The sequence below is a fragment of the Misgurnus anguillicaudatus genome, chromosome 7 (genome assembly GCF_027580225.2).
Source record: "Misgurnus anguillicaudatus chromosome 7, ASM2758022v2, whole genome shotgun sequence".
In the NCBI taxonomy this organism is placed as follows: Eukaryota; Metazoa; Chordata; class Actinopteri; order Cypriniformes; family Cobitidae; genus Misgurnus; species Misgurnus anguillicaudatus.
This window is the reverse complement of record NC_073343.2, coordinates 9,171,149-9,185,656: the sequence shown is the minus strand read 5'-3', so window position 1 is coordinate 9,185,656 and position 14,508 is coordinate 9,171,149. Positions and strand designations below refer to the sequence as shown.

The following is a 14,508-nucleotide window of genomic DNA, read 5'->3' as shown; positions in this document are numbered from 1 at the left end:
TGAAGCTGCTCTGAGTTTTTTCGCTTGAGCTGCATATTTTCAACTTGCGCGAAGACGTGTTTAAAGGAAAAAGCGCGTGTTTTCGCGGCAATTGCGCCGCCCGATTCACGTCATTCGCAAATTCAGAAATATGACAGCATACAATGTTACTGTTACACAGAGTTACTACAAAACACGTGCGCGGCGCGGGCATGTATAGCATGAGAGAGAGGGAGATAATGCACGCGTGTGTGTGGGAAAGTCATGATAAACTCGATCAGTCGTCTTCTCTGTCAGTAACATCCGTGACTGTTGATGTTTACGCAGAAAAATAAAGTATACGGAGGCGGACTTTCAAAACACCGTCACCAGTTATGGGATAGAGAGAGGCGCGCGCTGCACAGAGAGAGAGCATGCGCAGTAAATTAAGCCGAACAGTAAAATATAAATGTGCGCACTCAATTGGATAATTGTAAGTAAAAGCGCAAACACTGACAGAATCATGCCATCATGGAAATAAGATAAATAACATATTACTTGAGGGCTGTTTAGTTTGTTTAATAAAATAACAAATTGTTCTCTGGCACTTCAAAGAAAATCATATCAAATTTACTTGACCTTCAAGGGGGGCGGGTGGAGCCGTAAGGAGGGCGGGGCGCCCCCCTTATATAATGGTAGGGGAAACACTGTACTCATTCACGCAATTGACACAAAATACTAATAATCTAGAACAGGGGTTGGGAACCCTGGTCCTGGAGGGCCACTTTCCTGCAGAGTTTAGTTTCAACCCTAATTAAACACACCTGAAAAATCTAATTGAAGTCTTCGGGATTACTTGAGTTTGATTAGGGTTGGAACTAAACTCTGCAAGACAGTGGCCCTCCAGGACCCAGGGTTCCCCACTCCTGATCTAGAACGAGTAACGTGATGGGCATATTCGCTTCCACACCATCAAAGACAGAATGAGGAATGGGATTGGGAAACATTGCAGGCCAGATTCAGTCTAAGAGGCTGTTTACACTTGGTATTAACATGTGTTTTCGTCGATTGGATCACAAGTGGACGACGTTAATGCCAGGTGTAAACGGTGTTAAAAAACGTTTTGAGCTCGTCCACTTTCGACCACTTTCAACCACATCCAGAGGTGGTCGAAACCACTTTCGATCGGATCGTTTTGGAGTTGCGGAACGCACATGTGGTTGAATGCGTTCGAACAGCCACACGCGACAGCCTTCTCTCCGCCCATTTATCTAATCTGAGGTATTAAACACAAGTTTTACGTCTTTTTTGACTTCTGGCGTGAACATTCGGTGAACAGCGCAATTTTTAGCCTTTCATAGATAAAACTAAGCGGCTGATCTCCGTAGTTTCGTTTTGAAAGCGTGTGAAAGTTGCGCGATCCTATTTTATCAATTGTGCTGAAAATTCAAAGAAAGCTCTTACATACTCATGTACAAAACACTGTGCAGCATGTTTACTTGCTAAACAAGCAGTGCACTCCGACATAATATTAGTTTGCGTCCATATAAACTCATAATTACTCACGCTCGGGTTTGAATGACAGCAGAGACTCGCCCACCGTCTCACAGACCACCCCCTCATAGTATTCAGCACAGAAGCGGTCGAAAGTGGACAAAAGAGACGGATTTAAATACCAGGTGTAAACGTAATGTGTCTCTCTCGTCCACTTATGATCCGATCGACAAAAACACATCTTAATACCAAGTGTAAACAGCCCCTAATATGCATTAGGTCTCATGGTGTGGGATCTACCCCACACCAGTTCTGCATCAGCATTTCACACCCTTAAATTCTGCAAAAAAGACAAACTAAAGCCCTTTTCACACAGAAATTAAGGAAAATACATGGAAAATCAGGGTTCCCACACCTTAGTTAACTTCAAATTCAAGGACCTTTCAAAGACTTTCCAGGTCCAATACCCTCAAATTCAAGGACTAAATGTGGGGGTAAGTGCGTCTGAATGTGTATATCAAATCCAACAAATGGTGAGGCTTAATGACAAAGACAGGATGACGTGGGAGCCAGGAAATATTGCCAAAGATGACGTTACAGGGACAAAGTATGCCAAGGGAGATGCAGCGTCTCATTCCCTTCTCAGGGAACAACAGTTACTTACGTAACCCGAGACATTTTCATGTGTCAAACACAACTATGCAAAAAAGTTGATATAAGCATACAGAAGATATAAGCATTAAAAGGTGCAGTGAGTAATTTTTAAAGGATCTCTTGACAGAAATGCAAAATAATATACAAAACTATATTATCAGGGGTGTATAAAGACCTTTTGATAATGAACCGTCATGTTTTTATAACCTAAGAATGAGACATTTTTATCTACATACACTGAGAGTCCCCTTACATGGAAGTCGCCATTTTGTGCCGGCAAAACCCTTAATGGACAAACTTTTTTTACTAAGTTGTCTCCGTCTATGACATTTTTTTGTTGTGGCAACTGTAGCTTCTATAGTATCTATGTATGTATATTTTCAAAAACTTCCCAGGACCTTGAAATCCCCCCCCCCCAGATCCACAAACTTTATTGGTTTATTCACACTGCCAAAGATTTTTCAGAATCTGCGCGTGTATTTTTTACACATATACGGTAAAGATTAAGATTACCGTAAAAACACCTGTGACACTTTTAAAGTCCTACACTTGGTAGGTTTTTCCACAGCGTCTTAAGTTTGCTAATTATCCGTGATTCCTCTCTTTCGAGAAACCACACACATGCATTTTTTTATGACACGATCAAAAGAAGCGTGTGGCGCGCTATTCTGTAATGCTGGTGAATGATCTCAGCTTCAGCGCGGATAGTGACGAGCTCCCTTATCTCTGCTTCAGTCCAGTTTGCCGACAATTTTCATCATGAATGTTGATCCGTTTTAAATCCCTGTGTCAAAGAGCTGAACCACAACTTCTTGTTGCAATGGCATGCCTGTCCTCACTATGCCATGCCCCTTACGGCATTGTTTCTGTTTACACAGAATGCTTTCCGTGAATGTTACAGCAATGTTACTAGGTCTTCTTTACGAGAGCGATCCCAGAACATTTATGGGACGTATGTGTGTTCCCACAGAAGCCTCTCTGCCATTTTTACAGAATTTTTCTGTGACCAAAGTGCTGTGTGAATGGGGTATAATTCGTTTTTTATAAATGCAATGCAACAATACAGCCAAGAAGAAAAAGACAGATGAGAATTGTAAAAAAAAATTGTAAAGGCAAAGAGAGAAAGTAGAATAAATGTTTGTTGACTGCAGTTCTCTTCTATGGCTGAGGGAACAGGTTTAATATTTGCTCTGCCAATACTTTTGCCGCCCCAAGGACGCTCATTATGGCCCAGACAAGCCACTGGCCAACGTTCAATCCCAATTTGAAACCCAACAGAATCCACACATATACATAACCATGCACAGAGCACCCTTTATACATTTCTTCCTAAACGCTGAATAAAAAAAAGATTTTAATAATGAAACCAGTCTATAAGGGTCGACTTGCTGAATATTGATTTTTATAAAAGTCATTCGCTCTGGTATTGGGGTCTGATGATAGTATTTTTTCCATTACTTTCTCATTACCATTATGCGTCGATTGTCCTTCATGAACAGACCTTCATTTCAGCAAAAAGAACCTCCCCGCAACTGTGTAATGAATAAAAGAGACGTCCACCTCTGCGACATCTTCCCCCATAATGTAGAACAACACCTGGATGAGTGCTTGTTCCCTTTACACCAAACCACCCGCCCATCCTCATTAAGTTAAAGGTTTTGAATAAACAGTCTTTCAGCACTCTGTAAAGAGCACCTACCACAGCCATTAATAAAACAACGCACCAAACAATGAGACAGGAAAACATCACCATTAAGGTATTTACAAGTGTTTTTCCTCTCGGCACAATTGCTTACAAACCAACTGAATCTAAGAGGTCTATAATCTGGAGACAGCTATCTATTAGCATCCCCATTAATCTCAATGGCAGTTGCTTGGCTGGCACCATGACCTCCTAGAGTCCACTATTTTAAAGCAACAGTAGTTTCCATGTAAAAATGACTTACAGCTCCCCCATGTGGTTGAAAACCGCAACAGTGCCTGGTATCAGACACTCTTCTGCGGGCAGGGGGAGGGGTGGCTCTGTGTTTCCTACCCTCCACCGCCACTTTCAGAGTGTGCTTGTAGCAGCTAGGAGACTGCTCAGGTTGCAGCAACAGTACAATTTGTCCAGTTGCTCTATCACTGAAAGAATTTTAGAGACATTATTTAAAGGTAAAAAAACTACATAGTGTTGCTTTAATTTTGCCATCTTTGCTCATGTGGCATTCAGTTCGTAGGAAACTATACGAGTTTACGTAGTAAATTAATGCATTTTAATGCATTGTTTTGTAATGATGACTACTTCGGGAAAGGCATGGGTCATTGCTTTGGCTCATCTAACAAAGTTTAAATTTAATCATAGATCCAGTGATAGATAATATGTACAGGAATTTTATGAGTGTTCTCTGACCTCGCTTGAGTTGGCGCTCCCGCTGGGGACTCTGGGAGCGTGGTGGCTGAGGGCAGACAGGCAAGCCAGGATGAGGTGGATGGCACCGATCTCAAGAGCCATACGTCTCAACAACAGCCCGTCATCCGTGGTGAGCGGAGTCGAACTGAACAAGGACCGGAGGACATGGAAAGGCAACGTGGGTAAAACATTAGCCGAGGGAGACTGTAGGATATGACCTTGAGGAAAAGAGAGAGATGGAGAAAACGGGAAAAATTACACATGTAGAATACTGGAAAGCATCCCAGAGTAACAAAATTGGTTATATTTTGGACAATCTGATGTAGACTACATGTGAAGATAGTCTACATGGGAACTTACTTAACCAATCTACCAATAGCTCAAGCATTCGGACTCCAACAAACTAGCGAGCAAATCCAGGCTCAATATAGTCAATGAACTAACCAAGCAGTTACCAAATCAATGCTTCCCGTATGGGAGATGCATATACATAGCGGCTATTGGAGAAGTTTGATGCTCAGCTGTTTCTTAAAGGGGGCATATCATGAAAATCTGACTTTTTCCATGTTTAAGTGCTATAATTGGGTCCACAGTGCTTCTATCAATCTAGAAAATGGGTAAAAGAACAACCCAGCAACTTAGTTTTGGTAAATCATTCTCTGCAAGCATGTGAAAAAATAGGTAATTGACATTTGGCTCCCAATTGTGATGTCATAAGGGGATAATATTGCCACTTTATCAGCACTATCCAACCACAGCACTGCCATTTAGTGCAAAGATCAGCTCATTTGCATTTAATAGGACACACAATTTTTGGTTTACTTACTTCCCTCGCCATCATCCGTGACGCCCAAGACCAGTCTGAGCAGACACTGCGCATGTTTCCTTTCCTTTAGTAGAACCTCAGCGTACCCTGGCAATCGCAGGAACAAGCCGAATGCTGCCAGTGAATGTGCGGGGATGGGCGACATGGTCTGAACAGACGATTTGATGGGTGGGGGCTCGGCCGCAATGGTCTCGGGTGCCTCGTAAACCAGCTCCCCGGACTGTTCGATGGTGACCCACTCGAACTGATCGCTGTCCTTGGGCTTCTCCTGGGTAGTGGACGGCACCACAGGGGCGCTGACCTGCACAGAACGATCCGGACAAACGGGCTCAATGTACGTGCAAACAGCAGAAATGATGAGTTTGCGGTCACAGGACGAAGCTTATTAGGCAGAATGCTTGTGTTGTTGTACAATACAATTTAAGAAAGAGCACACGCTTGTAGTAAAGAGTACTGGAGACCTTTTGTGTGTATTTTTAAAGGCTATACTGACCTGCTGGATGACATCAGGATACAACATAGGGAGTCTCTCTGCGATCAGCGCCAAGCCGCCCATCCCTGCAAACACCTGCAGGGGCGACTGAATCGGACTGGTCTCCAGCAAGCTGTCGTCTACTGCTGAATCCAAACCCTCCTCACCCGGGGCCATCAGTTCATCGTCCGGACACCCGCTCAGCATCTCGCAGTGATCTACAGGAAGTAAACGGAAGAGAAATTAATCCCAGAAAGGAGGGGCACGTCATTCAATCGGCAGACAGTAAAGTCTTACAATTCCCAGCTGTAAATTAAATGTTCTCAATTGTTCACATCATAAAACACAATGACCAACTGGGCAGTGATGTACAATGGCTCATATCTGTTCTCGTAAATCAGATTTTTCTCGTAAATCAAGTTTTTTTTCCACAGAGAACATTGGCTGCTAAATGTGTGAACGTAATCAGTAATGAAACAGCATTGATAAACACCTACTAAAATAACTGATGAAAAGCAAAATATCGAATTATTTAAAGAACACCTATTTCATTGCTAAAAACGTTATTTTGTGTATTTGGTATAATACAATGTGTTTGTGTGGTTTATGGTTAAAAAACACATTTTCCACATTTTTGTAGCTCTACATTTCACGCATTTGAAAAACTGATTGGTCAGCTAATCTGTATGTTGTGATTTGCCTGAAGACCTCAGACGTCAACCGGAAATGTGACGCTTTTTACCATGTTTGAAAGATTCGTGCACAATGCAATGCTAACAGGAGTTAACTTACAGGCTGAGTCAAAAGCAGGAGGAATTAGGATAATGTCAGTCTTGTCTACATCACCAATCCCAGGAAGTAAACTCTTGCCTACAATCCGTGTGTTTGTTGTAGTCCAAGAAAAGAGGTTTACGTTGGAGTCGATACCTTGCGTCATCGTTTACTTTGGGAATGTACCTTTTGCATATCGTTAACATGTACTAATACACACTTACACACCAAATGAAATTTAAAAATGTGAATCGGAACACAGGTGCTCTTTAAAGAAAACAAAGCCAATGAAGCAAAGTACAGCAGCGTCTTATACAGTAAAAGGCCTTATAACCCAGAAAAAAATAGTTTCTTTTCCTTTTGGTTCTTAAATCAAGTTATGCAGAGAGGGATTTTGGACCAATAAGATTGCACTGTAGGCGAGACCCATTTAAGATCATTCTGATGCCTCACAATGTATTTAATCATGACGCAGTGCAAGACATTTTCAGCCAACAGTTTCCCAAAATACAATCCTACTGCTCAGCACTGTTTAAACTCAACAAGACAGAGAGAAATGTTTGAAACCGAGAAAGAATAAGTGTTTGCAGACACAGAATTTGAGCTCTGGGGTGAAATGTATTCTTTTGTTTTTTTAAACAACTGTTGTTATTTCAGTTCAGTGTTTGGTTTTGCATCAGAGACTGAGCTTTAGGGATAAGATCCAAGATCTTCCGGTGACTGATGTTGAGATGCAAGGATACAGAAAACAAGTGTAAAACTAGACAGCCAAAACTCTCACCACAGAGATGAACAAAAAAGCTTTAATTCATACTACAATGTGAAACTAACTAGTAACCGGATATGACCAAATAAGGCAGAGTTTTGTTGAGATCTGTAGGGCTTTATTGATCTTATTTTTGTAGCACCTGAGGTTCTTACAACTCTTCTGGAGACTACACCCAGAAACAAACAGTCGGATCACATCTCTGTAATAAGCAAGAAGTTCGCCACCTGTGGTTGGCCCGTCTCCATACTCGTCCTCAACAGACAGATGAACAGATTCCAGAGAGAATTCTCCCTAAGGTAGCGTGCATCCCTTCAGCTTCTTGACAGATGGGTGCGGGATTTAGAGAGCGCGGAAAGAAGAAATTTCTCAGGGTAAGGCAATAGTGATTTGACACGGCTAAGGCAACCAATTTGCCGGAGGGGGTCGGGGTTGATCCATCAGTAAACTGAAAAATTCGAACTCTACAGGAGCCATCAAACACGGGCTGATGCAAGACTCCTTACTGAGCCAAACAAACTCAGTCCGATCAGGAAATAACAAAAAAACGAAAGCTTCTGTCCTGAGTAGAAAATAAACCGACAGCATTAAAGCTTTGTACCCAGAGTTTAAAAGTTTGAGGGCTCCCATATCACTCACTGACAGGCACGACGCATCAGTTCTCCAGTGTCAAGTTATGTTGAAAGGAAAATACTCATCCTCAATTTGAAATACAACTTCTACCTTTCTAAATATCTGAATCGCTTGACATCTGCCAGGTCAGGACACTGTTTAGGACACTGGTGTCACACTATCCAGGACTGTGCTGGGTAAGCAGATTCACCTGAGCTGACGCCATCAGGTTTTTTAGAAACTGTGTGTAAAGTGTGCATGAACACACAAACTCAACATTTGCTCGTTCCGACAGGGCAGAATCAATCCGAGTATTGGCTGTCCGGAAAGGAGGGGGTGGTTGGAAGGGGGCTGTCAAGTGTCAGTACGGTGGCGGCTTTTTTTTACCCACGTTCCCTACAGGAAACATGAACACATCACTGACAGAGCAAAGCCAAGTCATTTGACATCTGACGATGCAGGACACTCAGAGGGAAATGTGTGTAGGCACACGCAAGCACAGAAACGCACGGCCAATCAGGTTATTCTTCCCTGGGCTGACAGATGTGGGGGAGGAGAGCTAAAAACTGCTGAAGAGTTTTGGGTAGGAACGTATTAAAGGTCTACAGCTGTGTACCATTACTAAATCCCTATTCAAACACAGATTTTTAAAAAACTCATTTTAGCAGGGATGTCCAATCCTGCTCCTGGAGGGCCAGAGTTTAGCTCCTACCCAATTAAACACACCTAAACTTTTAATCAAGCTCCTAATAGGCATACTAGAAACATCTGACAGGTGTGTTGAGGTAAGTTGGAGCTGAATTCTGCAGGTTAGTGGCCCTCCAGGATCAAGTTTGAAAGATAATAAGAAATAAAGTTTATTGTTCTGTGAAACCCACTCTATGTATGATAGTGCTAGTACCTTTCTCTGTACGCAGTCTTTTGAAGGAATCGGTCTTGGAGAGGCCAGGGTCTGAAATGACCTTTGATCCCAATTTAACTGTAAGGTCAATTGAGCGGTATCCCTGAGGAAGTTTACGCTCGTACAGTAGCGTCAGCAACTGGGCCAAGGTCATCTCTGGTGGCAATGGCTGACCTGAAAGGAAACAGTTTCAAGTGTGGTCAGAGTTCAGGAGTTGTGCTGGAACGTCTGACTGCACATTAGTCATCATTTTACATGCGTATTTAATACATAAAAAAGGTGGATTTAATTATGAGAAAAGAAAAACAAATGTGAACTGATAGGAAAGAAAAAAAAATACAAATGAAATACAAAGATATGAATAGAAAGAAACAAGGAAGGAAAGAAGCGAGACATAAAAAAGAAAGAAATACATAAAGACTAGAAAGAAAGAAAGAAAAAAGATAGAAAGACGGATAAAAGTAAGAAAGACACAGATAAACATAAAAAACAAGAAAGAAAAAGAAAGGAAAAAATAAATGGACAAATGAAAGAAGAAAGAAAAAAACAAGAAAGAAAAAGAAAGGAAAAAATAAATGAAGGAAGAAAGACGCAGATAAAATAAGGAAGAAAGGAAGGAAGAAAGGAAGGAATGAAGGAAAGAAAGAAGGAAGGCAGACACTGTTAACAGAAAAAAAAGAAAGAAAGAAAGACACAAATGGAAGAAAAAAGAAAGACAGAAAGAAAGAAAAAGATACAGATAAAAAAAAAGAAATACATAAAAAGACACAAAAGAAATGAAGGAAAGAAAGAGAGAAAAAAGATAGAAAGACACAGATAAAAGAAAGAAAGACACAGATGAACAAAAGAAATGAAGAAAGAAAGAAAGAAAGAAAGAAAGAAAGAAAGAAAGAAAGAAAGAAAGGACACAGATAAAATAAATAACAAAAGAAAAAAGGAAGAAAGAAAGAAAGAAAGAAAGAAAGACACAAATAAAAGAAAGACAAATTAAAGAAAAAAGAAAGAAAGACTCAGATAAAAGAAAGAAGCAAGGAAGGAAAGAAAGACATACATGGAAGAAAAAAGAAAGAAAGAAAGACACAAATGAAAGAAAAAAGAAAGACTCGGATAAAAGAAAGAAGGAAGGAAGCAAGGAAGGAAAGAAAGAAAGAAAGAAAGAAAGGACACAAATGGAAGAAAAAAGAAAGAAAGAAAAAAGGACAGAAAGAAAAAGATACAGATAAAAAATACACAAAAAAACACACAAAAAAACACAGGAAAGAAATGAATGAAAGAAATAAAGAAGAAAAAAGATAGAAAGACACAGATAAACAAAAGAAATTAAGAAAGAAAGAAGGAAATATAGAATGAAACAGATAAAAGAAAGAAAGAAAAAAGAAAGAAGGAAAGAAAGACATAGATAAACAAAAGAAATTTAGAAAGAAAGAAGGAAATATAGAATGAAACAGATAAAAGAAAGAAAGAAAAAAGAAAGAAGGAAAGAAAGAAAGGACACAGAAAAAAGAAAGAATAAAGAAAGAAAGAAAAAAGAAAGAAAAAAGACACAAAAAAACATGAATGAAAGAAAAAATAAAGAAAGTAGTAAAGAAAAAAGACACAAATAAAATAAAAAATAAAGAAAGAATACAGATAAAAAAGAAAGAAAGAATATAAAAGAAAGAAAGGAAAAATGGAAGAAAGACTTAGATAAAAGAAAGAAGGAAGCAAGGAAGGAAAGAAAGAAAGGAAAAGGGAAGGCAGACACTGATAAAAAAAAGAAGTAAAGAAAGAAAGAAAGAATCAAATGAAAGAAGAAAGAAAGAAAGAAAATAAAATAAAAGAAAGAATAAAAAAGAAGGTAAAAAGGAAGAAAGATTGAGATAAAAGAAAAAAGGGAGGAAAAAAAGAAAGAAGGAAGGCAGACACTGATAAAATAAAGAAAGAAAAGACACAAATAAAAGAAAAGCACAATAAAGAAAAGAGTATAGAAAAAAGGGGAAAAATGTAAAGGAAGGAAGGAAGGAAGGAAGGAAGGAAGGAAGGAAGGAAGGAAGCAAGGAAAGAAAGAAAGAAAGAAAGAAAGAAAGAAAGAAAGAAAGAAAGAAAGAAAGAAAGAAAGAAAGAAAGAAAGAAAGAAAGAAAGAAAGAAAGAAAGAAAGGACATAGATTAAAGAAAAACCCAATATAGAAAGAAAGAAGTGTAGAAAAACATCGATAAAAGAAGGAAAGAAAATGAAGGAAGGAAGAACATACAGAAATACTGACAGACAGAAAGAAGACAAGAGAGGAATTAGTAATTGATATTCATTAGACTGTGCATCTCTAAATAAATGCAGTAAGGCGAACTGGCAGCCGGACGGGGACAGACATTGATGTGACCTCTGCACGCATCCAAATCTGTATTGGAGGTGCGTGGGATGAGAGATGAGAACATAGAGGGTACGGATTGACCGAGAGGAGTGGACAGAATGCAACAGAGTGATAGAGCTAGACTGTGTTTGTACCCGGCAGTAGTTTGTGACAGAGGTGGAAGACAGGCACGCTGATGGTTTTGGCAGATGGATCGACTCCCGAGGAAGCTGCCAGCTTGTCGCTGAGGACACGCCCTCGTCGAGACGGGGGACGCGGAGGGGTGGACAAGGCCCTTTTTGACTGAGACTTGAGACCTGAGACAAAAAGTATTTGGTTAGTAATAATTAAAAGCATGTGCTGTGAGTGTTCTTTGGTATGTTGCTATGGGGTTGCTAAGGTGTTTTGAATGACATTCGAGTTCCTCATTTAAAGCAAATAAATCAGAACAAAATGTAAACAATAAAGTGAAAGAGTAACATATATGCGGTGAGCAGGAGGAGTTAAACAGTACCTGAGGCAACAACGACACTGTAGTTATCCTGAAAACCATTATCAGCCTTCATCTTTTCCTTTTCCTCGTGGTTTTTCTTCTCTTTATCCTCCTTCTGTTCATTGATCAGTTTGGCTGTGATGCTTGGTGTATCTGAAGAGTTAAAATTTCAGGATTTTTAAAATGCTATTTTATAGTGCGTGTGTGTTGGGCTGTGGGCATAAAAAATGCATTGCTCCTTAGAGACAGATATCCATCGATGTGCATGTCAGCTTATCTGATCATCTGAATTATTGATGTTAAAAATATAATAAGCTACACCCTCCATAACACTAAGAAGTGGTGCGTGTCCTGTGTGGGTCGTCCATCAGTGGAAGTGCGACGTTAGCATGAGAACAACTCTGTGTCGGACACCTTACACACGCACTGCATGTCTACATCGACTGAAGACTATATCTGCCACATTCAAGGTCTCAAGAGACAAGCCATTCATCATGCATACATGCACACACGCAGGCTATACCACACAGCTGTTTAAGCCCTATATGCTTTGTGCACCAGACCTTAAGAGGCTGCCGCAAAAGCTACATTTTGATGAATCTTAAAGACCCCCATGTGTGCGTGTAAAAGCGTTTCCAGGCTAAATAGTGAATAGCGAGAGCATAGAGGGTATGATTCCTGTAGACTGTGGCTCTGTTGTAAAATGTAGCGAATTGTTTACGTAGGCAGCATTTTAAGCCCACTCCTGACTTAAAGGCTGTCACATAAAGTAGGAAACTTAATGACGCCGCCACCAATCGTTTAAGACAAATTCTGCAGCAATGCATGTATCCTCTCTGGAGAGAAAGCAAACCTGGAATGAATTGCGCTAAGCTCTGTAAAATGAAATAAATCCAAGATGGAGGAAGAGGTAAGAGAATTTTTGAGTATAAATATTGATTTCCTTTAATACTTTCGAGCTGTAATCCGTAACTTTCCTCCCTAGCACCATTTCTGTGTGAACCATTAAAGTAACAGAGTTATTTCATTTACGTGGACTGAAGTAAAATAAAGTAAAACTGGCAAAACTGTACCTGAAAGCTCAAATTTTAAATTTTTATAATAAGATAAATGTTAAAGTCCCCATGAAATCAAAACTGACAATTCTTATTTTTTAACAAAATATTGTGGAATTTATAATTAGCTTTGTGTAAACACAAGTAACTATATATTGTCTCAATGCCTTCATACCTGAGACGCGATCCAGTACTTCAGACAGCGTGGTGGAGATGGGCAGGTGCAGTTTGCGGAATTTGTGCCCCGATCCGTACATGGGGTGTTGGATCACGTGACTGGTGGCGTTAATCCGCCCTTTATACAGCTGCAGTCAAAAGAGAAAAGCAGACATAAAGTTAAGGTCATGTCACCGTAAGCATGCATCCATTTATCGGTCCACTAATGTTAAAGGGACACTCCACTTTTTTTTTTAAATAAGCTAATTTTCCAGCTCCCCTAGAGTAAACATTAGATTTTTTCCGTTTTGGAATCCATTCAGCTGATCTCCGGGTCTGGCAGTACCACTTTTAGCATAGCTTAGCATAATCCATTGAATCTGATTAGTAATGATATTACGTAGTCCCCTTGGTAACTTTCAATAGCAGGGGACTATTTTCGGCTGCTGCGTAATATCATTGTGCCTCCTGCAGCCATGTTACGACAGCAAAGTCCTTGATTATTACGCCGGAATGAGAGTATAGTTCCTAATCATATCGGCCTAAAAAAGCACAACTTTTTATTTTTCGTCTGTCTTAGTACACGATGTAACTACAGAAGAGTCAAGTTTTAAATTAGAAAAATATCTATATTCTTTAGTTATTTTTTTAGTGCAATGCTAATGGTCTAATCAGATTCAATGCATTATGCTAAGCTATGCTAAAAGTGGTACCGCCAGACCCGGAGATCAGCTGAATGGATTCCAAAACGGTAGTGGAGCTGGAAAATGAGCATATTTTTTATTTAAATTAAATATTTTGCAAGGTTTACCCGCCAGTAAATATTAACACACATAACAAATATTTAAAAGTAATCTGATACTGTCTCGTTTATACAGGTGCTGCAGCTCCCCCTTGTGTTTTTTAGAGAGATGTGCAATCATTGCAGTGATCTGAAATTATCGCGATGAGGTCAAACAATCACGATGACACGATTATTTAATCATCGTGACAGCCCTAAAACAATCATAGTGGTCTTTCAAGCACAAAAACAGCACTATAGAGCAAAAAACTAACTTGACAAGAAGAATTTACTTTCAGTGTCATTTTAAAGTCCTGTTGCTGTTTACAAACAAACAAACAAGTGAATCAATATAACTCAATGTGTTAAAAACATTTCCTAATGTGCATCCCCTAAGAATCCCGCCCCATGTTGTTAAAATGGGCGGTCCAGACACCAGACATCTCATCCACTTGAAGGTGGAGCTGAAGGTGTGTTCGAGGAGAGAAAATGAAGGCTGTGTCTTTGAGAGGACACATCCGAGCGCACGGAGCTCGAACTGGATCTAATTGTAAACATTAAATTTTAAGAGCTCCTCTGTCCGGTCTCTCCGTAAAAGCCCAATGATTAATCGGAGTTGAAACACACTGTCCCTCTGTAATTTAGTGAAAAAATGACCTGCTGAATGACTCGCAGTGCTAAAAAAAGACGGCTTACGGCTTCACGATTTGGCCTTGTTCCGGTTTGGCAGGCTGAGGAGAGCCATAACTCCCCGTGTCATCTAAGGAATAAGGTGGGTATGTCCTATGGGTATATTTAGACTATTTTAAACATAAACAGGGAAACATGCTTTCTGTAAACAAAATCACA

General features: G+C 39.9%; 1 protein-coding gene across 7 annotated transcripts in view; it reads right to left on the bottom strand.

Moving 5' to 3' along the window:
* Nucleotides 1-14,508, bottom strand: part of birc6 (baculoviral IAP repeat containing 6) — a 117,248-nt gene that overhangs the window by 50,381 nt on the left and 52,359 nt on the right. For all 7 annotated transcript variants that reach the window (XM_073869396.1, XM_073869398.1, XM_073869392.1 and 4 more), the window contains exons 57-63: nt 12,898-13,027; nt 11,689-11,820; nt 11,330-11,491; nt 8,847-9,020; nt 5,818-6,014; nt 5,325-5,625; nt 4,499-4,716 (exon numbers count right to left, since the gene is read on the bottom strand). In XM_073869396.1, the coding sequence (XP_073725497.1) occupies nt 4,499-4,716; nt 5,325-5,625; nt 5,818-6,014; nt 8,847-9,020; nt 11,330-11,491; nt 11,689-11,820; nt 12,898-13,027 (1,314 nt within the window). The remainder of the gene's footprint in view (nt 1-4,498; nt 4,717-5,324; nt 5,626-5,817; nt 6,015-8,846; nt 9,021-11,329; nt 11,492-11,688; nt 11,821-12,897; nt 13,028-14,508) is intronic.